The sequence below is a fragment of the Malaclemys terrapin genome, chromosome 5 (genome assembly GCF_027887155.1).
Source record: "Malaclemys terrapin pileata isolate rMalTer1 chromosome 5, rMalTer1.hap1, whole genome shotgun sequence".
NCBI classification, from domain to species: Eukaryota; Metazoa; Chordata; order Testudines; family Emydidae; genus Malaclemys; species Malaclemys terrapin.
The window spans coordinates 135,122,455-135,147,561 of NC_071509.1; the positions used below are offsets into that span (position 1 = coordinate 135,122,455).

Consider the following 25,107-nt stretch of genomic DNA (forward strand, 5'->3'; position numbering starts at 1 on the left):
ATTAAATACAAATTACAAAACAGGAATAAATTAAAATACTGGAAAGTTAATCATTTAAAAACACCAGACACACTCCACTAAGAACACAGGAAATGCCATATCAGATCAGAGCAGCTAGCCCAGTATCCTAGTCTGCTAGCACTAGGCAGATACAAGAAAGCCTGAAGGAGGTAATTATGGAATAACCTGACCATAAGGGAGCTTTCTTCTTAACCCCTCACCAGTCATCGGTGGTTAGCTTATGCCCTAAAGCATGAGGGTTTATACACCTTTCAAACTTAAAAAGAAATCCTTATAATTGCACTGTAACTACGGACAATCTCATTATCCAAAGGAAAGACCTATCCTTTTTTTGCATCCTGCTGCTCTTTCCCTCAAGACATTGTTGAGGGTATGAGTCCCATAGATATCTGAGATTCACTGGCTGAGGGTCCAGAATGGGGTCAAGGTTCACGCGGGATAAAGGAGTCGGGGGAGAAGATTTTGGAGGCTGTGGGGAGCATGGAAGATGTCCACCTTTCCCCACCGTCTATGACATGGATCCTTTGCCCATCCAAGAACTAGCTGAAAAACCTGAGCGACAGAAAATTAGGACTTTCAAAACACGAGTATTTCCACAATCCCTTAGGGAAACAAGTCTTTGGGTCTGTCTACACTGCAGTCACAGGGTGTGACTGTAGTTCCTGCAGACACAACCCAGCTTTAATCTAGCTAGCTCAGGTGCTGGAGCGGTGAAGGCGTGTGGCAGCGCACACCGCCGCAGGGGCTAGCCCCATGAGTCATTATCCAGGGTTCTGGGCAGGATTGTACAGCTCACAATGAAGCTCACACTCCTGTGGCTTCACTTCTCTGCTACCTGAGTTAGCTAGATTGTGTCCACAAGCTCAGGATTGTCTACATGAGCTGCAATCTGAGCCTGGGTCCAGGGCCACAGTCTTGCCTTCCCCTAGAAGGAAACCTTACATAGCATACAAAGGGAGAGGGCTGTTTACCTGGTAACAATAATCAGAAAGCCAGGAGACCGTCAAGTTCTCATGGATCAACTCATTGTGCACCAGCAGTAAAGCCTGATCAATTTTCAGCCCTAAGGGTCTCCTTCTGGATAAATCTGATGCAGAAATGGAGAGAAAGGCGTATGTTAATATTTTGAAAGGGGAAAGTCTGCATAACACACTGCAGGACATAAAGCAACTTTGTTAACAGAACGATGACAGCTCATAGACACTATATTGCAGCCTTACCAATCCTCACCTATTTACAGTGGCTCATACTTGAGAATTTACGCACCACAGAAATTGACCCCATCTCTCCAGCCCTGCTTCCACCCCAGCGTGGCTCCGGAGTACTATTATTCCACTGGGGAATCAGACTGGGCAGGTAACAAGAGCGCTCACCATTGGCGTACAGACTGAAGGGATGTGGCTACAGCGGCACAGATACAGCGCTGAAGCTGTTCCACTTCCTACATCGAAAGACGGGATTTATCCATCAATATACAGAACCCATCTCGCCAAGACGTGGTAGAATTATTCTGTCAACTTGGCTGTGTCTACAGTGGAGGCGAGGCCTAACTATCTCACATAGGCCACAACATTTTTCACAGCCCTAAGTGAGGTAGCTAGGTCCAGCTAATATTTAGGTATAGACCAGGACTGTGGCTACACTTCAAATGCTACAGCAGAGCCACTGTAGTGCTTCAGTGTTGACAATCACGACAGCAACGGGAGGGGTTCTCCTACCACTGTACTTCATCCATCTTCCCATTAGGCAATAGCCAGGTCAATGCCAGAATTCTTCTATCAACCTAGTGCTGTCTACCATGGGGCTCATGTTGGCTTAATTATGTTGCTCAGGGATGTGAGAGTTTTTGTGCCCTATGCAATGCAGTTAAGCCCGAGTTAAAAACCACGTTGCCACGTCCTCCCTGCTGTTAAAACCCAAGCAGGCAGTTCTGAGTTAAGAACACGCCTTTTAGTTTCAGTATAGACATACCCACAGATGTAGCAAGGGGGGCAGGAGAGAGGGATAGTGCATGGGTAGTACTTGCTCCCTCTGAGCTCCCCGCAAACTGGGTGCTCTCCTCCAGGAATCTAATCATCAGAAGACAGACCCTACATACATACAAAGTCCCATTTTGTTTTGGGTGGGATGGGAATCTCTTCTGAGTGATGAGCTCTGGGGCCCTGATCCTGCGAGTTACTTCACATTCTGTCACTGCATAGAACCTGTTGTCAGCTGGCATACGTGTGTGTTCTCACTGCGTGCCGCTCCAGCTCTGCAGACAGCTGGCGCAGCAGACCTTGATAGGTAATATTTTCACCCCTCAGCTACTACCCAGAAAAACCACAGACTTGGGTCAGTTGTGAAGGCGCTTGGCCCGGTTTATTGCCGATTAGGGTTACCATATTTTAATTTAAAAAAAAAGGAGGACACTCCACAGGGCCCCACCCCTGCCCCTTGCCCAAAGTCCCCGCCCCAACTCCATCCCTCCCCTGAACGCTCCGCCGCCCTGCTCCTCCCCCTCCCCTGCTTCCCGCGAATCAAATGTTTGTGGGAAGCCTGAAACAGGGAGGCAGCAGGTAAGCTGAGGCTGGGGCAGGCGTGAGGAGGCGCGGCCCAGTCCGGCCCCCCCTGGCCGAGCGGCTCCCTCCGGCGGCCGGCCGGCCCTGGCCAAGAGGCTCTGCCTCCGGCATTTCTGGCCCGGCTCGAGCCCTGGGGCGCCGGCCCTAGTTCCGGCCAAGAGCACCGGCCCCGGCCCTAACAACTCCAGCTTGGCTCGGGTCCCGGGGCACCGGCCCCCCCCCGGCCAAGCAGCTCCGGCCGGCGGCCGAGCACCCCCAGCTCCGGTCCCAGCGGCTCCAACCCAGCTCGACTCGGGCCCCGGTTCCAGCCCTGGTCAAGCGGCGCTGGCCCCAGTGGCTCCGGGTCCAGCCTGGACCCAAGCCCCAAGACCCTTTCCTATTTTCCCGGACATGTCCGGCTTTTTGGCAATTCCCCCCAGACAGGGATTTGAGGACCAAAAAGCCGGACATGTCCGGGAAAATCCAGACGTATGGTAACCCTATTGCCGACGAAGCACGGTCCTAGTGCCTCATAGATTCTACATATACAGTAACACATGTATGCCTCTGACAATGGACCAGCTCAATCAGGAGTGGGACTTTCTGCTGTCCCCTAGGCGGAACAAAAGTGCCCCTTCTATGACTTCTCTTTCATGCATTGATACAAACAAGTTCCGTATTACTCTCCTGACCCTACACCTTGTGCCGCCTGGATTAAACAAAACATCTTCATCCAACACCCTGCCTTGCCGTCCTTGGCTTTCTCGGGGTCGGTGTGTTCCTGTATCATCTCTCAGGACTGTATTTATGCCATAACTCTGTGTTGGGGTGGACCTGGACTAGCCTTCTGGAATGTGTCTATATGAATACCCAGTGCCCAGTACTTCTTAAGCAGAGTGGATACAAATCAGTGATTTAAAAAAAAAAAAATTTGATTTTTAAAATTTAAATCGGATTTTTTGGTTAAAATGCTTTTTGAGGAAAAAACCTATCTAAAGATAGTTTTAATTAAGATACATTATAGCTCAAAGATATCTCATCATGGAATAGGGATTATAAATTCAAATTCTATAGTATGAGACAATATATTCATGTAATGTTTAGGAAGTTTTGAAAATTAGTTCCAATAGTTCATGGATTAGGGACCCAATTGGGGGGTTGCAGGGGCTTCTATATAGATTATTTAGGTTAATCTTTCTATCTACCCAATGGGATTCAGTGCTCAGTCTAGAAGATACCATCAGAGATGCTTAGTTTTGCAGTTCTCAAACTGTGGATTTGTGTCTCCAGAGTTAACATGCTTGTTAACAGCAAACATGTTTTTAAATAAATAAATATATAGAGGTGAGAAAAGAAAAAAAAATCTCCATCATCCAGAAACAACCATAGATAAGTTTGAGATAAGAACCAGCAGATTACAAAAAGAGGTAATTGATGAAAAAATGCCCGGTTTGTTTATGCAACAAACTCTCCTTTCCGTATGATTGAGAACCCACACTTCATTAACATGGTTCAGTCATTAAGACCAGGATACAGTTCACCCAACAGAGCAGATGTCGCAGGCAAACTGCTGGATAGAGTGTATGAAAGAGAAATTGAGCAGCGTGCAAAAGGTCTAGAGGGTGAAATTGTTAACCTGAGTCTTGATGGGTGGAGCAGTGTCCACAATGATCATGTTGCATGTGCTTGTGTGACAACAGAAGAAGGGAATGCCTTCCTTACAGAAGCAACTGATACATCAGGAAATACACACACACAGAATACTTACAAGAAGAACAGAATACTTACAAACAAACTGAAAAAAAAAATCAAATGTCTAGTTCGCAGCTTGGTCACAGACAACGCTGCAAATGTATTCAAGATGAGAAGAAATTTTGAAGAGTCCTAAGCTGATAACATACGGTCGCAGTGCTCATTTGATGAACCTCCTAGCCAAAGACTTCAGTGTTCTAGAAATAAAGGCTAATGTTGAAATTGCAAAATACTTCCGTAACAACCACTTTGCAGAAGCTGCTCTGAAAAAAGTGGGAGGAACCAAGCTAACTCGCCCACAAGACATGTGATGGAACTCAGTAGTGGACTGTTTTGAGCACTATATCAAGAACTGGCCTAATCTGATGAACAAAATTGTGAAAAAATAGATGGCACTGTCACAGCCAAAGTTCTCAACATTGGGCTTAAGAGAGATGTTGAACACATGCTGCCTGAAGCCTATTTCTGTAGCCTTGAACAGAATGCAGAGAAATAGCTGTTTTATTGCTGACGCTGTTGAAATTTGGACGGAACTGAGATCTTAAAAAGAGAAATATGCAATGACAGTTAAATCACATGCATTAAAAAAACGAATGGGACAAGCACTATCTCCAGGTCATTTTCTTGCAAATATTCTCAATACTCTGTACCAGGGTCAAACATTAACTGCTGAAAAAGAGGAGTTGGCTATGACATGGACATTCAGCAATCATCCCTTCATAATGCCAACTATAATAAACTTCAGAGCTAAGGGTGAACCATTCAAGAAATATATATTTGCTGATGAGGTTTTAAAGAAAGTTACACCAGTGGACTGGTGGAAGTCACTTAAACACTTGGATTCAGGAACTGTTGAAGTGATGATCTCACTTTTAACAGCAGTAGCTTCTTCTGCCGGTGTAGAAAGAATATTTTCTTCCTTTGGACTAATGCATTCCAAATTGAGAAATCATTTGGGTCCTGAAAAAGCAGGAAAGCTTGTTTTTCTTTTTCAGATTATGAACAAATAGGAAAATGAAGGTGAAGACATCTGATTTAGCTACAGAAGCAAATATTTTAAGTTTCTCATGTTGACCTGTCTGACATAAATGAAATATTTTTTTAAAAAATATTTCATTTAACTATTTTAGTTAAAAACAATTTTAACAAAAACAAACCTGATTTAAAAAAAAATAGAATGTTTAACTAAATTCAAATGCTTGTTTTGTTAAAATATTATATGTTTGCTGTTGAAGAAAAAAATCCAGAATACAGAACGTTGTTTTTAATTAAATAAAACAATTTAAATGTCTGTCTGTTGATGTTCTCCTCCTAACACAGCATGGCTAGAAAATCCTCCAAATAGTAAGGATTAACCTGTTGAATTGGAGATATTTATGAAGTCATTGGGAGATGAACTATCTGCTTCAGTTACCTTTGGTTAATGAAATAACTAATCATTCATTCATTTTCTGATATAGCTGTAAAACTAATTTGAAAAGTTTACTTTAAAAATGTATAGTGTGTACCTTCTAAAAATGAAACCTACATCTACCTCTGAGTTGTGAAGAATATGTATCAAGGTTATAACCAACAAGAATGCACTTTTATGTAGAAATCCATGATTAAATCAAATCCACCCTGTTCTTAGGCGTGCCTGTATTATAGCAATGGCTCACCATGTCTTTGCCAAGTTCATGTACAGACAGTGAACTTGTAAGCAAGGCTTTGCTTATGGCAGGGCCTGACTTTTGCTCATAGCCTGGCTTTTGCTGACTTTGGTTCAGGCCCTATGCTCCAGGTTCTCTCTTTCTACTACAAAATCCCATGGGGCTATACGTAGAAGCAGGGGCCCACCCACATGCAGTAACCTGCAGGTTCACGTCTAGGTGGGGATGATCCCAATGGAGCTCCAGTCTGTGGTGTGGCCAAGCAAAGAGCTTTGCTCTAAACCAGGCAGCCATTTCTAGCTGTGAAACATGTTTGGGAGGAGAGGAGAATGGAAAACCAACCCCAGCCCAATCCAGGCAAGGGTGGGAGTGCTACTGCAGAGAACAGACAGAGTACCTCTGAAACTGGGGGAGGGACACAGCAAGGTGGTAGGAGAGTGAGAGTTAGGGTGACCAGACAGCAGATGTGAAAAATCAGGACGGGGGTGGGGGTAATAGGAGCCTATATAAGAAAAAGATGCAAAAATTGGGACTGTCTCTATAAAATTGGGACATCTGGTCACCCTAGTGAGAGTGATGGAGTAGGGCGACCAGATGTCCCAATTTTATAGGGACAGTCCCGATTTTTGGGTCTTTTTCTTATATAGGCTCCTATTACCCTCCACACCTGTCCCAATTTTTCACATTTGCTGTCTGGTCACCCTATGATGGAGAGACAGTAAGTTGAGGGGAAGAGGGTAGGTAGGTGGGGGTACATGGGTGTGAGAGAGAGGAGTGTGAAAGGGTAGTGGGGAGGGAGTGACAGACAGAGGTAGGGAGAAGGAGGCAGGGACTGAGAGGGGCAAAGTATACGAGGTAGGGGTAAAGGGAATGGGAGGGCAGATGAAGTGATGGAGGAAAGCAAGGGGCAGACAAGATAGTGTGGATAGCGGTTCAGGCCAGAAGGGGGGGGGACGCACGCGGGGGGGGGGGGAAGGACCAGGAGAGAGGGAGGCGAGGAGCTCTGGCCAGGTTCGGGGGTGAGGAGCAGGAGGGAGACAGGCGGGGGGGGGAAGGGGGAGCTTAGGCCAGGCAGGGGCTCATGCGGGGGGAGCTCAGGCCAGGCGGGGAGGGAAGAAGTGGGGGGTCTCAGGCGGGGGGAAAAGAATTGGGGGGGGAAGGGATGCAGGCGGGGGGAAAGGAGCAAGAGGGGTTCAGGCGGGGGGGGGCTCAGGCCAGGCGGGGAGGGAAGGAGCGGGGGGAGCTCAGGCGGGGGGGAAGGAGAGGGAGGCAGGCGGAGGGGCATTACCGTGTGGCTGGGTGAGGCCGGGCGCCAGCAGCACGGCGCTCAGGACGGTCACTGTCAGGCAGAGGGTGGCCGAGGGGCCACATCCCCGGGGGGGGGTTCAGGCGGGGGGGGTTCAGGCGGGAGGGGAAGGAGCAGGGGGAGTCAGGCAGGGGGGGAGCTCAGGGCAGGCGGGGAGGGAAGGAGTGGGGGGGGTTCAGGCGGGGGGGGGGAGCTTAGGCCAGGTGGGGAGGGAAGGAGCAGGGGAGTTCAGGCAGGGGGGAGCTCAGGCCAGGCAGAGAGGGAAGGAGCGGGAAGGGAGCTCAGGCCAGGCGGGGAGGGAAGGAGCGGGGGGGGGGGCCGTTTCAGGCCAGGCATGGGGGGGAAGGAGAGGGAGGCAGGCAGAGGGAGCTCAGGCCAGGTGGCGGGGGGGGGGAAGGAGCGAGAGGGAGGCAGGCGGGGGGAGCTCAGGCCAGGCGGGGAGGAAAGGAGCGGGGGGGGGGTTCAGGCGGGGAGGGAAGGAGCGGGGGGGTGGGCGTTTCAGGCCAGGCATGGGGGGGAAGGAGAGGGAGGCAGGCAGAGGGAGCTCAGGCCAGGTGGCGGGGGGGGGAAGGAGCGAGAGGGAGGCAGGCGGGGGGAGCTCAGGCCAGGCGGGGAGGAAAGGAGCGGGGGGGGGGGTTCAGGCGGGGGGGAAGGAGAGGGAGGCAGGCAGAGGGAGCTCAGGCCAGGTGGCGGGGGGGGGAGGAGGAGCGAGAGGGGTTCAGGCGGGGGGAGCTCAGGCCAGGCGGGAGGGAAGGAGCGAGAGGGGTTCAGGCGGGGGGAGCTCAGGCCAGGCAGGGAGGGAAGGAGCGGGGGGGGGTCAGGCCAGGCATGGGGGGGAAGGAGAGGGAGGCAGGCGGGGGGAGCTCAGGCCAGGCGGGGAGGGAAGGAGCGGGGGGGGGTCAGGCCAGGCATGGGGGGGAAGGAGAGGGAGGCAGGCGGGGGAGCTCGGGGGGGGGAAGGAGCAAGGGGGGTTCAGGCGGGGGGAGCTCAGGCCAGGCAGGGAGGGAAGGAGCGGGGGGAGCTCAGGCGGGGGGGGGAGGAGAGGGAGGCAGGCGGAGGGGGAAGGAGCGGGGGGGGTTCAGGAGGAGGGGGGAAGGAGAGGGAGGCAGGCGGGGGGGAGGGAGAAGGAGCGGGGGGGGAAGGAGAGGGAGGCAGGCGAGGGGGGAGGGAGAAGGAGCGGGGGGGGAAGGAGAGGGAGGCAGGCGAGGGGGGAGGGAGAAGGAGCGGGGGGGAAGGAGAGGGAGGCAGGCGAGGGGGGAGGGAGAAGGAGCGGGGGGGGAAGGAGAGGGAGGCAGGCAAGGGGGGAGGGAGAAGGAGCGGGGGGGGAAGGAGAGGGAGAGAGGGAGGCAGGCGAGGGGGGAGGGAGAAGGAGCGGGGGGGGGAAGAAGGGGGGAAGGAGAGGGAGGCAGGCGGGGGGAGCTCAGGCGGGGGGGAGGGAGAAGGAGCGGGGGGGGAAGGAGAGGGAGGCAGGCGGGGGGAGCTCAGGCGGGGGGGAGGGAGAAGGAGCGGGGGGGGGAAGGAGAGGGAGGCAGGCGGGGGGAGCTCAGGCGGGGGGGAGGGAGAAGGAGCGGGGGGGAAAGGAGAGGGAGGCAGGCGGGGGGGAGGGAGAAGGAGCGGGGGGGGGAAGGAGAGGGAGGCAGGCGGGGGGAGGGAGAAGGAGCGGGGGGGGGAAGGAGAGGGAGGCAGGCGGGGGGGAGGGAGAAGGAGCGGGGGGGGGAAGGAGAGGGAGGCAGGCGGGGGGGAAGAAGGGGGGGGAAGGAGAGGGAGGCAGGCGGGGGGAGCTCGGGGGGGGAGCTCAGGCGGGGGGGAGGGAGAAGGAGCGGGGGGGGAAGGAGAGGGAGGCAGGCGGGGGGGGAGGGAGAAGGAGCGGGGGGGGAAGGAGAGGGAGGCAGGCGGGGGGGGAAGAAGGGGGGGGAAGGAGAGGGAGGCAGGCTGGGGGGAGGGAGGAGAGGGAGGCAGGCGGGGGGGAAGAAGGGGGGAAGGAGAGGGAGGCAGGCGGGGGGGGAAGAAGGGGGGGGGAGGAGAGGGAGGCAGGCGGGGGGGAGGGAGAAGGAGCGGGGGGGGGAAGGAGAGGGAGGCAGGCGGGGGGGGAAGGGGGGGGAAGGAGAGGGAGGCAGGCGGGGGGGAAGAAGGGGGGGAGGAGAGGGAGGCAGGCGGGGGGGGAAGAAGGGGGGAAGGAGAGGGAGGCAGGCGGGGGGGAGGGAGAAGGAGCGGGGGGGGAAGGAGAGGGAGGCAGGCGGGGGGGGAAGGCGGGGAAGGAGAGGGAGGCAGGCGGGGGGGGAAGAAGGGGGGGGAGGAGAGGGAGGCAGGCGGGGGGGAGGGAGAAGGAGCGGGGGGGGAAGGAGAGGGAGGCAGGCGGGGGGGGAAGGGGGGGGAAGGAGAGGGAGGCAGGCGGGGGGGAGGGAGAAGGAGCGGGGGGGGAAGGAGAGGGAGGCAGGCGGGGGGGAGGGAGAAGGAGCGGGGGGGGAAGGAGAGGGAGGCAGGCGGGGGGGAAGAAGGGGGGGGAAGGAGAGGGAGGCAGGCGGGGGGAGCTCGGGGGGGGAGCTCAGGCGGGGGGGAGGGAGAAGGAGCGGGGGGGGAAGGAGAGGGAGGCAGGCGGGGGGGGAGGGAGAAGGAGCGGGGGGGGAAGGAGAGGGAGGCAGGCGGGGGGGGAAGAAGGGGGGGGAAGGAGAGGGAGGCAGGCTGGGGGGAGGGAGGAGAGGGAGGCAGGCGGGGGGGAAGAAGGGGGGAAGGAGAGGGAGGCAGGCGGGGGGGGAAGAAGGGGGGGGAGGAGAGGGAGGCAGGCGGGGGGGAGGGAGAAGGAGCGGGGGGGGAAGGAGAGGGAGGCAGGCGGGGGGGGAAGGGGGGGAAGGAGAGGGAGGCAGGCGGGGGGGGAAGAAGGGGGGGGGAGGAGAGGGGGGAAGAAGGGGGGGGAAGAAGGGGGGAAGGAGAGGGAGGCAGGCGGGGGGGAAGGAGAGGGAGGCAGGCGGGGGGGGAAGGGGGGGGAAGGAGAGGGAGGCAGGCGGTGGGGGAAGAAGGGGGGGGAGGAGAGGGAGGCAGGCGGGGGGGAGGGAGAAGGAGCGGGGGGGGAAGGAGAGGGAGGCAGGCGGGGGGGGAAGGGGGGGGAAGGAGAGGGAGGCAGGCGGGGGGGGAAGAAGGGGGGAAGGAGAGGGAGGCAGGCGGGGGGGGAGGGAGAAGGAGCGGGGGGGGAAGGAGAGGGAGGCAGGCGGGGGGGGAAGAAGGGGGGGGAAGGAGAGGGAGGCAGGCTGGGGGGAGGGAGGAGAGGGAGGCAGGCGGGGGGGGAAGAAGGGGGGAAGGAGAGGGAGGCAGGCGGGGGGGAAGGGGGGGGAAGGAGAGGGAGGCAGGCGGGGGGGGAAGAAGGTGGGGGGGACGAGAGGGAGGCAGGCGGGGGGGAGGGAGAAGGAGCGGGGGGGGGAAGGAGAGGGAGGCAGGCGGGGGGGGAAGGGGGGGGAAGGAGAGGGAGGCAGGCGGGGGGGGAAGAAGGGGGGGAGGAGAGGGAGGCAGGCGGGGGGGAGGGAGAAGGAGCGGGGGGGGGAAGGAGAGGGAGGCAGGCGGGGGGGGAAGAAGGGGGGAAGGAGAGGGAGGCAGGCGGGGGGGGAAGAAGGGGGGGAGGAGAGGGAGGCAGGCGGGGGGGAGGGAGAAGGAGCGGGGGGGGGAAGGAGAGGGAGGCAGGCGGGGGGGGAAGAAGGGGGGAAGGAGAGGGAGGCAGGCGGGGGGGAGGGAGAAGGAGCGGGGGGGGAAGGAGAGGGAGGCAGGCGGGGGGAGCTCGGGGGGGGGGAGCTCAGGCGGGGGGGAGGGAGAAGGAGCGGGGGGGGGAAGGAGAGGGAGGCAGGCGGGGGGAGCTCGGGGGGGGAGCTCAGGCGGGGAGGAGGGAGAAGGAGCGGGGGGGGAAGGAGAGGGAGGCAGGCGGGGGGAGCTCGGGGGGGGGAGCTCAGGCGGGGAGGAGGGAGAAGGAGCGGGGGGGGAAGGAGAGGGAGGCAGGCGGGGGGGAGGGAGAAGGAGCGGGGGGGGGAAGGAGAGGGAGGCAGGCGGGGGGAGCTCGGGGGGGGGAGCTCAGGCGGGGGGGAGGGAGGAGAGGGAGGCAGGCGGGGGGAGCTCAGGCGGGGGGGAGGGAGGAGAGGGAGGCAGGCGGGGGGGAGGGAGAAGGAGCGGGGGAGGGAGGAGAGGGAGGCAGGCGGGGGGGAGGGAGGAGAGGGAGGCAGGCGGGGGGAGCTCGGGGGGGGGAGCTCAGGCGGGGGGGAGGGAGGAGAGGGAGGCAGGCGGGGGGGAGGGAGGAGAGGGAGGCAGGCGGAGGGGGGAAGAAGGGGGAGAAGGAGAGGGAGGCAGGCGGGGGGGAGGGAGGAGAGGGAGGCAGGCGGGGGGAGCTCAGGCGGGGGGGAGGGAGGAGAGGGAGGCAGGCGGGGGGGGAAGAAGGGGGGGGAGCTCAGGCGGGGGGGAGGGAGAAGGAGCGGGGGGGGGGCATTACCGTGCGGCTGGGTGAGGCCGGGCGCCAGCAGCACGGCGCTCAGGACGGTCACCGCCACGCAGAGGGTGGCCGAGGGGCCACATCCCCGGCCGGGCCCCGCCATTCGCGCGCCGCCGGGAGGGACTCCGCTCTCCCCGCCCCCGGGCGCTGCGGCTTCCGGCTCCCGGCCGGGGCGGGCTGTGCCCGGCGAGGGGAAGGGGGAGGGCGCTGGCAGCACGTGGCAGCGGAATCGGGCCCCGGGGCGGGCGGGCCCAGCTCTCCCCGGTACCGGAGAAGGCCGGAGCCGGGCTGAGGAGAGTCCCGGCCCGGGGGCGGGCGCCTCCTGCACCGCGAGCTCTGTGCGGTGCGCGCTCCGACCCGCGGCGTGAGGCGCCTGCGCCGCAGTCACTCCGGAGTCACGCCGGCTCGCGGCGGTGACAGACACAGCCTCTCTCCAGAGGTACCCTAATGTCCGGCCGTTACTGAGTGGGCAGGGCTTGGGCCGAGGCACCCTGCCAGGCGCGGTGCAGACACCAGCTCACCGGCTGACAGGACGGGAGGAGCCGGAGACGGAGCCGGAGCCTGTCCCGGTAGGCGCCTGGGCCTGATGGATCCCAAAGAAACCCAGACCCAGTGCGGTGCTGGGAGTTGTTCCCAAGTGCAGGGGCCTGTTTGACCTGTGTAGTGGCCCTCAGTTTGGGGGAAGTGATTTGCCTTTTGCAGTATTGAGGTGACTTGTTCATAAATATTACCAGGGGAATTTCAGGTTTCGATTCCTGCCCTGGGATAGTTAAATAGACGGGATTTGGTATGTTGAATGTTTGCGATCTGCCTTTTCTCCCTTGTCGTTCCCTCGATGCTTCATTTTGTCACCCTCCGAATTGCAGAGGTAACAGCAATCTCGGGCACTGATCTCTTCAGACAGGCCCCTGTCCAAGGCCCCCTGGACCTCAGTGGAATGAGGCTCAGCCTAGGGTCAGGGACTACAAGGGGCTTGCGGCAGGACCTAACCATGCTCTGCTCTGTGATTGCTAGGCACGGGACAGTGCATTTCAGATACAGTTTGATTCTAAAGTTCACTGAATTAATCATTCGAAGTCTCTTTATTTGTTAATAGTCAGATTCTGCTCTTCTCAGGAACATACTGGCCCTGGATGCTTGGGATTTTAATTTTACTGCCTGTCCCCCGCTCAAGTGGTCTGTGTCCCTGTCTCTTTCAATTTCACAGAGGCAAGTCTGACAGCAGTTCTCTGTGCGAAGTAACAGACTGGATGTGGTGGAATACCCCACAGGGCACCAGTACCAAGAGTGGTCTCAGCACTGAGGAATGCACCCCACCAGGATGACAGCATCAGTCCTTCCTTCTCCCTGCCTCTGCAGCTCTGCTTTCCTCTCCCTGGGTCCATGCAGAGCTCCTTCATTTCCTAGACAAAGCAGATTTGTGGATTGGGGCCTATGTTTGTAAAAATCACAGAAAAGGACAGGGGACTGCGGAGGCAGGAGTAGAGCTTGAAGTGACTTTTTTCCTCTTTTTTTTTAATCAGCTGACTCTATTTCACACTGATGGTGTCTCGTTAAAGATCTTATGTAGTATTTGGGTGACTAGAGAGGGAGGGTTTCGCAAAAAGTCCCCCAAACATTTGTCTCTCGTCTTTCCTTGTCGCAAAAGAGTGTTGTGTTTACTGGGTTGTTTGTGTATTACAGAGAATGTAGAAGATAGCAACATGGACAAAAAACTCCAATACGTTAAAAAAGAGCTGCTCCGAAGGGAAATTCCTCCAGTCTTGTTGGTGCTGCTGCTTCTAGCTGTGCTGCTCCTGAATTTCCTTCTGTACATGCATCTCAACAATGTCTCCATCACCACCGGGCAGCCTGACGTGGACTCCAGCCTCTGCCCATTTGGGTACTTCAGATTAGGATCATTGAAAAATTGCTCGCCGTGGCTGTCTTGTGAAGCCATAAATACAGAAGTCAGGAAACTGAAGTGTGTTGGTGAAGGGGCTGTGAAAAAGGTTAGTATCATGTTGGATAGGTGGATCTCCAAGAGGAAAAGTTCACATGGTGTGTTAGCTGATTATCAGTGCTTATGCTGGGATAATTGTCTCCACAATAGATAATTATTACAGAAACACAGAGCTATGATGACTATGGATGGCATAAACAGAATATGGAGGAGATGATCTCATAGAGTCAGACTTTGCCTCACTTACACTAATTGGTATCTTACTCTCTCTGCAAGAAGTGCCACTGAAATCAACAGCACTGCTTGCGGAATATGATGCTTCTCAGAGCTGGTCTTCACTAGTGAAGACACGCTCAAATCGATGAGAGAGCACTCTCCCATCAATTTCTGTACTCCACCTCAATGAGAGGCGGAAGCAATGTTGTCGACATAGTGTAGTGTGGACCCTGCAGTAAGTAGATCTAAGCTACAGCGACTTGAGTTATGTTTCTACTAGGGCTGTCAAGCGATTAAAAAAATTAATCACGATTAATCGTGCTGTTAAACAATAACAGAATTCCATTTATTTAAATATTTTTGATGTTTTTACATTTTCAAATATATTGATTTCAATTATAACACAATACAAAGTGCACAGTGCTCACTTTATTTTTTATTACAAATATTTGCACTGTAAAAAACAAAAGAAATAGTATTTTTCAATTCACCTCATGTAAGTACTGTCATGCAATCTCTTTATCATAAAAGTTGAACTTACAAATGTAGAATTATGTAAAAAAAAAAAAAAAGGGCATTCAAAAATAAAACAATGTAAAACTCAGTCCTACGTCAGCCAATCGCTCAGACAAACAAGTTTGGTTACAATTTGCAGGAGATAATGCTGCATGCCTCTTGTTTACAATGTCACCTGAAAGTGAGAACAGGCGTTCACATGGCACTGTTGTAGCCGGCGTGGCAAGATATTTACGTGCCAGATGCGCTAAAGATTCATATGTCCCTTCATGCTTCAACCACCGTTCCAGAGGACATGTGTCCATGCTGATGACGGGTTCTGCTCGATAACAATCCAAAGCAGAGCGGACTGACTCATGTTCATTTTCATCATCTGAGTCAGATGCCACCAGCAGAAGGTTGATTTTCTTTTTTGGTAGTTGGGTTCTGTAGTTTCCACATCGGAGCATTGCTCTTTTAAGACTTCTGAAAACATGCTCCACACCTCATCCCTCTCAGATTTTGGACAGCACTTCAGATTCTTAAACCTTGGGTCAAGTGCTGTAGCTACTTTTAGAAATTTCACATTGGTAGCTTCTTTGCGTTTTGTCAAATCTGCAGTGAAAGTGTTCTTAAAATGAACAACATATGCTGGGTCATCATCCGAGACTGCTATAACATGAAATATATGGCAGAATGAGGGTAAAACAGAACAGGAGAAATACAATTCTTCTGCAAGGAGTTCAGTCACAAATTTAATTAACACATTATTTTTTTAACGAGCATCATCAGCATGGAAGCATGTCCTCTGGAATGGTGGCCGAAGCATGAAGGGAAATACGAATGTTTAGCATAAGCGTCTTGGCTCTCCGAGCTCTGGTCAAGTGTAGGTAGTCTCTTGGTCTATCCAAGGCCGTGATCAAGTGTCTTGATGTTTTTGGTCTTTTGGCCTCGAGATGAAAACCTTGTCTTTGCTTCTGGGAACTTGAAGTGAAAAAATTCTCTAAGTGATATCTGGCACGTCAATATCTTGCAACACCAGCTACATAAGTGCCATGTGAACGCCTGTTTTCGCTTTCAGGTGACATAAATAAGAAGCAGGCAGCATTATCTCCCGTAAAAGTAAACAAACTTGCTTGTCTTAGCAATTGACTGAACAAGAAGTAGGACTGAGTGGACTTGTAGGCGCTAAAGTTTTACATTGTTTTGGTTTTGAGTGCAGTTATGTAACCAAAAAAAATCTACATTTGTAAGTTACACTTTCACTATAAAGAGATTGCACTACAGTACTTGTATGAGGTGAATTGAAAAACACTATTTTGTTTATCATTTTTACAGTGCAAATATTTATAATAAAAATAATATTATAAAGTGAGCACTGTACACTTTGTATTCTGTGTTGTAATAAAAATCAATACATTTGAAAATGTACAAAAACATCCAAAAATATTTAATAAATGTCAATTGGTATTCTATTGTTTAACAGTGTGGTTAATCACAATTACTTTTTTTTAGTTAATTGCGTGAGTTAACTGCGATTAATCAACAGCCTATTACTAGCGTAACTCAAATCGCATAGCTTAAATCGACCGGCAGCAGTAGTGTAGGCAATCCCTCAGATCGAGTAAGGGTGGCAGGAGAGAGAGTGGTCTATATAAGTTCTCTCTTGTAGAAAGTTTGATGTAGTGGCTGATTTACATTTAATCCATGTCATATGCTCATGAGGGGAGCACAAGAGATCAGTAAATACTATATGCAGGAATTATCATGTCAGTACTGTGTAGCTAGCAGTAACTCCACTGTAACATGTAGGTGTATACAAAGACTCGCCTAATAACTTCAGTAGCATTGAAGTCTAGTTTGTAATTGTGTAACTTGTTCATTTAACAGCATTGTGTCGCATGAACGTATAGCTTGCAATGTTGTGGGTATTCCATTACCTGCAGGTCCATAATAGCTTCTACTGATCAGTAAGAAAAGGTTCCAAATGTTTTGCTTGTCTCTTGCTGTTTTTAGGTCTTTCTTTCTGAATGGAAGGAAAACAAAGTATCCCTTTCCCAGCTCGCCAACTCAGAGCTGAAGGAAGATTTTCTTCATGGACTGAAGATGCTGAAGGCTCTCCAGAGCAAGTATGTTGTCAGACTGCTTGGCTATTGCGAGAAGCAGTTCACAGTCCTTACCCAGTATCACCCATTAGGCTCCCTGAAGAGCCTGAATGAAATGCTGGACCTTCCCAGATATAAGGGCTTGAATACTTGGCATCGCAGATTCATGCTCGCAATAGACTATGTGAGCATCATCCATTATTTGCACAACAGTCCTTTGGGCACCTTAGTAATGTGTGATTCCAATGACTTGGACAAGGTGTTATCGCAGTATCTGCTGACAAGTGACTTTCATGTTCTGGTGAATGACTTGGATGCCTTGCCTCTCGTGAACAAGAGCGCTGGCAGGCTGGTGAAGTGTGGCCATCGGGAGCTCCAAGGCGAGTTTGTAGCTCCTGAACAGCTTTGGCCCTATGGGGAGGAGGTGCCATTTGAAGATGACCTCATGCCTCCATATGACGAGAAGACGGACATATGGAAAATCCCTGATGTCGCCAATTTTTTCTTGGGCCACGTTGAAGGGAGTGATATTGTCAGGTTCCATTTGTTCGACATCCATGCTGCATGTAAGAAGAAGAACCCAGCTGAAAGGCCTTCCGCCCAGATGGTCATGGACACATACAGGAAAATGTTAACATTGCTGCTCAGAGAGGCTGCCATGCCTGGTACCAGGGAAATGTTATAAATAACTGTGAGAAGACATACAGGTACTCTGGTTGAGGTCCTGTTATTTATTTAGCACCCACAGGGTGCTAGGTCCTTTGCAGACTGGTAGCAGAACAAGGTCCCTACCCAAAGAACAAAGGAGACAAAATTGACACTAGTGATGGTTTGAAAAAAGGTAAATCTGTTTCATGAAAAAAATTGAAATGTTTTGACCCAAACCCCCTAATTTTTAGGGTTTTTTTTGTATCTCCCCCTCTCCCTTTTCCTTTTTTGCCACTGGAAGAGGAGGGGCAGGGAAGGAAGATAAAGCGGGGGTGGTATTTTTGGTTTTGAAAAAAAAATGCATGCTTTTTGTGTGTGGTTTTTTTTTTAATCAAAACATTTGAAAAATTCTTTTTCAAAAATTCTACAAAAAATTCTGGCTTCTTTTTTTTTTTTTTTTTTTTTTTTAAAGGCCAGTTTTTGTCAAAAAATGGTTAGAACGAAAAATTTCATCCAGCTCTGATTTACACCTGGAGGATTGGAGAAAGGAGAGCAACAAATAAGCAAAGTGATCCAGATGAGAGAGAGGCATATTCTTTATTAACTCCGTGCCAATTCCATACCACTACCTTGTCTAAACAGTGCCCTCCTCCTCTCCTTTGCACCTTCCTCTCGCCAATCATTCTAATGGCTGTTCTAATGGCCAGCCAGCACCCTGCGATACTGAACAGATCTCCCTAGGGGAGCCACAGTGAGCTGGTGTCTCCAGCTGTTTATTGGGACAGGAGTCTGTCATGGCTGGTCAGATGTCTGCCACCTGAACAGCTCCCACTCCTGGAGATGTGATATATCAGTCTCTCTAGGCATAGCTGGAGGTAGTAGCAAGAGCCTGTCTTCAAGGCCCCCCCTTGTTCAGAGCAGCTATTTGCTGGCCCTGCCGCCTTCTCCTGCGGGGGCATGGGTGATTTCTGGCTCCAGCTGGATGGGGGACAGGGGAAGCCCATCCTGTCAGCTCTACGGTCACCTTTCTGTCTGTGGGCCCAATTGCTATTGTTCCAGCTCCCACAAGCATGCTAGGCACTTCAGACATACAAACATTACAGGTGTCTGCCCAAAAGAGATTGCAATCCAAAAAGGGAACATACGGACAAAGGAGCGGGAAACACACTGCCTTGATTTTCAAACCCTTGCCCACTTACCCATTATATTCTCATAAAGGCCCTTTGGAGCAAGAGCCTTGTTTTCCCACTGCTGTGTGAAGTGATTAGCACACTGCATACACAATAATCATTTTTCTCACATAACTTCATTCCACAGCGATTTTGCTAGTTTGGCTTCTGCAGATTAGAAGCTCCCTCCCTTCCCCCCGCATCCCAGAAAAATCCCACCACCTTCAGAGTAGAAAGGAAGTATTATCTCTTTGCATTCACCTTTCCATGACCGTGTCCTAATGACCCAACGGGAAGATGGTGTTAACAATGGAAAACGATCTCTTCCTTAGACACTAAAGTAGTATAATGAAAGGAAGGGCTGGAGAATACAAATCCTTCTGTATTTTGCATACAGAATTCTCTGAGGGCCTGATACAAAGCCCATTGAAGTTAATAGAAAGACTTCTTTGGCTTCACAGAACTTTGGACCAGGTTTTTAATTCCTAGATTCCATGGTTATGGTTTTGATAGAAATACCTGGACAGAGCATTATCAGGGAACAGAAATACCTTAGTACAGCAGCAGAGTTTGTTTTCAGCAATTTGGTTATGCCCACACTGCCTCAATGGGCACGTTGAACATGTGTGGAGAATGATGTCAGATGGACTTTACAGTTATGTACCTCATGACTTAGTTTTCTGTGGATTGTACGTTCAAACACCTAGGAGCAGGCTGGAGTAACTGCCATGTTGTGTTGAATTCAGATGCAACCTGTGGCAGAGGAGACACACACTGTACTCCCTCTTGGAGAATTTACTTTTGTTCCTTCTTGTTTTGCTCGTCTCCTTTAATTTAAAACAAGCCTGAAAATGTATGGCTGGTTTTTGGTATGGAATAACGTACCCCACACACTGTGTGGGAGCATCTCTGAGTCAGATTGGCAGCAAATCGTTTGCTCACCAGCTGAAAATACAGCTTCCAAATATGTAAATTTTAAAAAGTGGGAGCAGAGATCTTGTATTGGTGACATTGGTGACCATTCCCCTGGTTAATTATTTGTGATCACATGCGGACAGATTAGCATGACTGTTTAGTAAGACACAGTCTGCTTCTAGCCTAGCCAGCTAAGATGCAAGAGAAATGCTCTTCTGTGGAGACCTACTAGCATTATGTTGCTATGTTGACACCAGATGTAAATATCTTGCTTATAAATGGGAAAGTTTTTCTGCAAATGGCTATGTTATAGTTGCTCTCATCTTGTGCTAGTGTCTCTTTTAAGGAAGCCTGCCTTGTTATTTTCATTTCTTTGATTATCTATGTCCAGTTTGGCTTGTTACATTATATGGATTTTGTCATGTGCCCCTACTTCCCCAACCTACTCATCAGCACCCCTCACAAGCCTCCTCGTTGCTCTGCCGTGTAGGAGGCAGGGGGCCAAGATCATAAGCCAAGATTTTCAAAAGGGACTTGGGATTTTTGGATGTCTCACTCTTTTCGGCATTCTCGACTTAAAACACCTTAAGGGAGCCCGATTTAAAAGAATGCGAAACGGCAATGGTATCATCCCATTGATTCCTATGGGACTGCTCACAGAGTAAGGGGATACTCAGTGTGAGTAAAGGAATCAGGATCTGCTGCTCCTGTATTAACAATATTGATCCGAGTTAAATAGCTTTCATTTTAGTCGGGTCTGAAGGAAAGCTGGATGTGCTGAGTAAAAGCCGGACACAGAGTTTTAACAGCTAGCCAATAAGTTTATTGTACAGTTAAATGGGCTTGCAAGAAATATCAATGTATGATGGCTATAAAATAGACATGTTATACGTCTGCTGTAAAAAGAGCCATCACTGTCAGGTTTGTTACCCTGAGCTCTCAGTAAGGACCAGAGTCTGTCCTCCTCATTCCTGTTGCACAGTATCTTACTCTGCAAGCAGCCATATTGATTTCACAGAGTGAGAGGGACAGATTCTGGCCCTAAAATACCATTTTGCCTTGGAGACTTCAAAATTCATTAATGGATGAGGCCATCAAAGTCTCTCTACTTTTGGTTACAACTTAAATATGAGATATTTGTACACACTGACTCCAGGACCCAGAGCCATCCTTTCCACTGCCTCCCACTGCGCCTTAACGTTTTCTGCCAGTGTTTTTCATTTGAAGTTGAGCACCAGCGATGAATTAAACCTGGTTTGAATGGGGTATTGTGGGTTTAAAAAATAAAAATCCTGGTATTGAATGTTGCCTGCTATTCTATGTGGAAACACTAGGTGGTAGTGTGAAATACCATTTAATTTCAATTGTGTGCACCTTAGACCGTGGAGACACCTAGCCCTGCATCCAGTAGTTTGTGCATAAACTGCCTCTTAATTCCTTGGCAAGGCTTATAATCATTGGGTTAGTGGAATCCTTAATTACAGTGAGTGAGTGAATCACATGGGGCAGGTTTCAATGTATACATTACTTCATTGGGAAAACCTGTAGAATGAGTGTAAATGAAGCAGTTCCCCCGGGAGCCGTGCACTCAGTACAGAATAGTCTGTTGTCTTTGCTGTGTCACGGTAACCCCTTTACTGTGTACCTCCGGGACAACGCACAGCCCATGGCATGGTGCAGTCCAACAGCCAGCAAGGACACACGTGGGTACCTGGTGAATGTACAGCTGGCTGGAGAAGCTGTGGAAAGTTGTACATATGCAGGATTTTGCTTTTCTGTAAGGAAGAGACCTTGTGCTGTGCTGTTAACACGTCAGCGGCAGGCTTTGCTTTTCATCTCTTCCCGTGCAAATTTTCAAATGAGGTTAGAGGCCACTAGCAGCAGCCACTAGAACCTAGGGCAGGGGTGAGCAAACTTTTTGGCCTGAGGGCCACATTGGGATTCCAAAACTGTATGGAGGGCCAGGTGGTTTTTCATGAGTATCCAGTTTTGAGAGCTTAAAACCCTATACCGGAAACCTACTGACTGCTATACGTACCTACATGCTTCCAGCTTCCATCCAGGACACACCACACGATCCATTGTCTACAGCCGAGCCCTAAGATACAACCGAATTTGCTCCAATCCCTCAGACAGACAAACCTACAAGATCTCTATCAAGCATTCTTAAAACTACAATACCCACCTGCTGAAGTGAAAAAACAGATTGACAGAACCAGAAGAGTACCCAGAAGTCACCTACTACAGGACAGACCCAACAAAGAAAATAACAGAACGCCACTAGCCGTCACCTTCAGCTCCCAACTAAAACCTCTCCAGCGCATCATCAAAGATCTACAACCTATTCTGAAAGATGATTCCTCACTCTCACAGATCTTGGGAGACAGATCTGTCCTCGCTTACAGACAGCCCCCCAACCTGAAGCAAATATTCACCAACAACCGCACACCATACAACATAAACACTAACCCAGGAACCTATCCTTGCAACAATGTCCGATGTCAACTCTGTCCACATATTTATTCAAGTGACACCATCATAGGACCTAATCACATCAGCCACGCCATCAGGGGCTCGTTCACCTGCACATCTACCAATGGGATATATGCCATCATGTGCCAGCAATGCCCCTCTGCCATATACATTGGCCAAACCGGACAGTCTCTACGCAAAAGAATAAATGGACACAAATCTGACATCAGGAATCATAACATTCAAAAACCAGTGGGAGAACACTTCAATCTCTCTAACCACTCAGTGACAGAGTTGAAGGTGGCAATTTTGCAACAAAAAAACTTCAAAAACAGACTCCAAAGAGAGACTGCTGAACTTGAATTAATATGCAAATTAGATACAATTAACTTAGGTTTGAACAGAGACTGGGAATGGTTGGATCATTACACTAATTGAATCTATTTCCCCATGTTAAGTATCCTCACACCTTCTATGGGTCATCTCGATTATCACTTCAAAGTAGTTTTTTTTTCTCCTGCTGATGATAGCGCATCTCAATTGATTGGCCTCTTACAGTTGGTATGGCTAATTCCACCTTTTCATGGTCTCTGTATGTATAAATATCTTCTTTCTGTTCCATTCTATGCATCCGATGAGGTGGGCTGTAGCCCACGAAAGCTTATGCTCAAATAAATTTGTTAGTCTCTGGGTACGTCTACACTACGAAATTACTTCGATTTTACAGAATTCGATTTTAGACAACAGATTGTATAAAGTCGAGTGCATACGGCCACAGTAAGCACATTAATTCGGTGGTCTGCATCCATAGTACCGAGGCTACCGTCAACTTTTGGAGTGTTGCACTGTGGGTAGCTATCCCATAGTTCCCACAGTCTCCCCCGCCCATTGGAATTCTGGGTTGAGATCCCAATGCCTGATGGGGCAAAAAACATTGTCGCAGGTGGTTCTGGGTACATGTCATCAGGCCCCCTCCCCCTCCTTTCCTCTCTCCATGAAAGCAACAGCAGACAACCGTTTCGCGCCTTTTTTCCTGGGTTACCTGTGGAGACAACATACCACGGCAAGCATGGAGCCCGCACAGCTGACCGTCACCGTATGTCTCCTGGGTGCTGGCAGACGTGGGACTGCATTGCTACACAGCAGCAGCTCCTTGCCTTTTGGCAGCAGACGGTGCATTAGGACTGTAAGCCATCGTCATCATACAGAGATGGGAGTGACTCAGCCAGGTCATTTCCCATCTTCTGCTGAGCACCCAGGAGATGACAATGGCTTGCAGTCTTACTGCACCATCTGCTGCCAGCCTAAGATGTAAAAGATAGATGGAGTGGACCAGATTTATTTTGTAATCATTTCCTCCCCCCTCCCTTATTGAAATCAACAGCCTGCTAAACCCAGTCTTTTGAGTTCAATCCTTGAGGGAGCCATTCTGTGTGACAGTTGTTTGTGTTTCTCCTTAATGCAAAGCCTCCACCTTTGTGGATTTTAAATCCCTGTAAGCCATGTCGTCAGTCATCCCTCCCTCCGTCAGAGCAACGGCAGACAATCGTTTTGCGCCTTTTTTCCTGGGTTACCTGTGCAGACGCCATACTACGGCAAGCATGGAGCCCGCTCAGCTCAACGCAGCAGTCATGAACATTTTAAACATCTCGCGCATTATCATGCAGTTTATGCTGAACCAGAACCTGGAAAACCAGGCGAGGAGAAGGCGGCGACGGCAGCGCAGCGATGAGAGTGATGAGGACATGGACACAGACACAGAATTCTCTCAAACCGCGGGCCCCGGCGCTTTGGAGATCATGGTGTTAATGGGGCAGGTTCATGCCGTGGAACGCCGATTCTCGGCCCAGGAAACAAGCACAGACTGGTGGGACCGCATAGTGTTGCAGCTGTGGGACAATTCCCAGTGGCTGCGAAACTTTCGCATGCGTAAGGGCACTTTCATGGAACTTTGTGACTTGCTTTCCCCTGCCCTGAAGCGCCAGAATACCAAGATGAGAGCAGCCCTAGTGGCGATAGCCCTGTGGAATCTTGCAAAGCTAGACAGCTACCTGTCAGTCAGGAATCAATTTGGAGTGGGCAAATCTACTGTTGGGGCTGCTGTGATGCAAGTAGCCAAAGCAATCACTGAGCTATTGTTACCAAAGGTAGTGAATCTGGGAAATGTGCAGGTCATAGTGGATGGCTTTGCTGCACTGGGATTCCCTAGCTGTGGTGGGGCGATAGATGGAACCCATATCCCTATCTTGGCACCAGAACAACAGGGCAGCCAGTACGTAAACCGCAAGGGGTACTTTTCAAGGGTGCTGCAAGCACTGGTGGATCACGAGGGACGTTTCACCAACATCAACGCGGGATGGCCGGGAAGGGTTCATGACCCTGAAAGAATTGGGTTTGTTTAGTTTGGAAAAGAGAAGACTGAGAGGGGACATGATAGCAGTTTTCAGGTATCTAAAAGGGTGTCATAAGGAGGAGGGAGAAAACTTGTTCACCTTAGCCTCTAAGGATAGAACAAGAAGCAATGGGCTTAAACTGCAGCAAGGGAGGTCTAGGTTGGACATTAGGAAAAAGTTCCTAACTGTCAGGGTGGTTAAATACTGGAATAAATTGCCTAGGGAGGTTGTGGAATCTCCATTTCTGGAGATATTTAAGAGTAGGTTAGATAAATGTCTATCAGGGATGGTCTAGACAGTATTTGGTCCTGCCATGCGGGCAGGGGACTGGACTCGATGACCTCTTGAGGTCCCTTCCAGTCCTAGAATCTATGAATCTGTGACGCTCGTGTCTTCAGGAACACTAGTCTGTTTAAACGGCTGCAGCAAGGGATTTACTTCCCAGAGCAGAAAATAACTGTTGGGGATGTTGACATGCCTATAGTTATCCTTGGGGACCCAGCCTACCCCTTAATGCCATGGCTCATGAAGCCGTACACAGGCAGCCTGGATAGGAGTCAGGAGCTGTTCAACTATAGGCTGAACAAGTGCAGAATGGTGGTAGAATGTGCATTTGGACATTTAAAGGGTCGCTGGCGCACTTTACCGACTCGCTCAGACCTCAGCCAAACCAATATTCCCATTGTTATTGCTTCTTGCTGTGTGCTCCACAATCTCTGTAAAAGTAAGGGGGAGACATTTATGGCGGGGTGGGAGGTTGAGGCAAATCACCTGGCCACTGATTACGCGCAGCCAGCCACCAGGGCGATTAGAAGAGCACACCAGGAAGCGCTGCGCATCAGAGAAGCTTTGAAAACCAGTTTCATGACTGGCCAGGCTACGGTGTCACAGTTCTGTTTGTTTCTCCTTGATGAAAACCCGCCCCCTTGGTTGACTCATTCCCTGTAAGCCGCCCACCCTCCCCCCTTTGATCACAGCTTGCTTGCAAAGTGAATAAAGTCACAGTCGTTTAAAAACCA

General features: G+C 51.2%; 2 protein-coding genes across 4 annotated transcripts in view; one reads left to right on the forward strand and one right to left on the reverse strand.

The window, feature by feature from the left end:
* The window catches only part of HGSNAT (heparan-alpha-glucosaminide N-acetyltransferase), a 35,980-nt gene extending 24,144 nt beyond the window's left edge, over positions 1–11,836 (reverse strand). For both annotated transcript variants that reach the window (XM_054029754.1, XM_054029753.1), the window contains exons 1-2: positions 11,734–11,836; positions 993–1,108 (exon numbers count right to left, since the gene is read on the reverse strand). In XM_054029754.1, the coding sequence (XP_053885729.1) occupies positions 993–1,108; positions 11,734–11,836 (219 nt within the window). The remainder of the gene's footprint in view (positions 1–992; positions 1,109–11,733) is intronic.
* A 247-nt stretch (positions 11,837–12,083) lies between these two features.
* POMK (protein O-mannose kinase) lies at positions 12,084–25,107 on the forward strand. 2 transcript variants are annotated; one of them, XM_054029756.1, is made up of 3 exons: positions 12,084–12,172; positions 13,417–13,724; positions 16,403–25,107. In XM_054029756.1, exons 2-3 carry the CDS (start codon positions 13,437–13,439, stop codon positions 17,174–17,176), a joined length of 1,062 nt encoding a protein of 353 aa, XP_053885731.1. In that variant the 5' UTR covers positions 12,084–12,172; positions 13,417–13,436; the 3' UTR covers positions 17,177–25,107. The 2 variants fall into 2 exon arrangements, with proteins under 2 accessions (XP_053885731.1, XP_053885730.1); XM_054029755.1 differs by lacking the exon at positions 12,084–12,172 and adding an exon at positions 12,218–12,302.

Coding starts and splice junctions, on each gene's coding strand:
- POMK (XM_054029756.1), top strand. CDS start 13,437: ATGGACAAAAAACTCCAATACGTTAAAAAAGAGCTGCTCCGAAGGGAA. Junction 13,725..16,402: donor GTGAAGGGGCTGTGAAAAAG/GTTAGTATCATG, acceptor TGCTGTTTTTAG/GTCTTTCTTTCTGAATGGAA.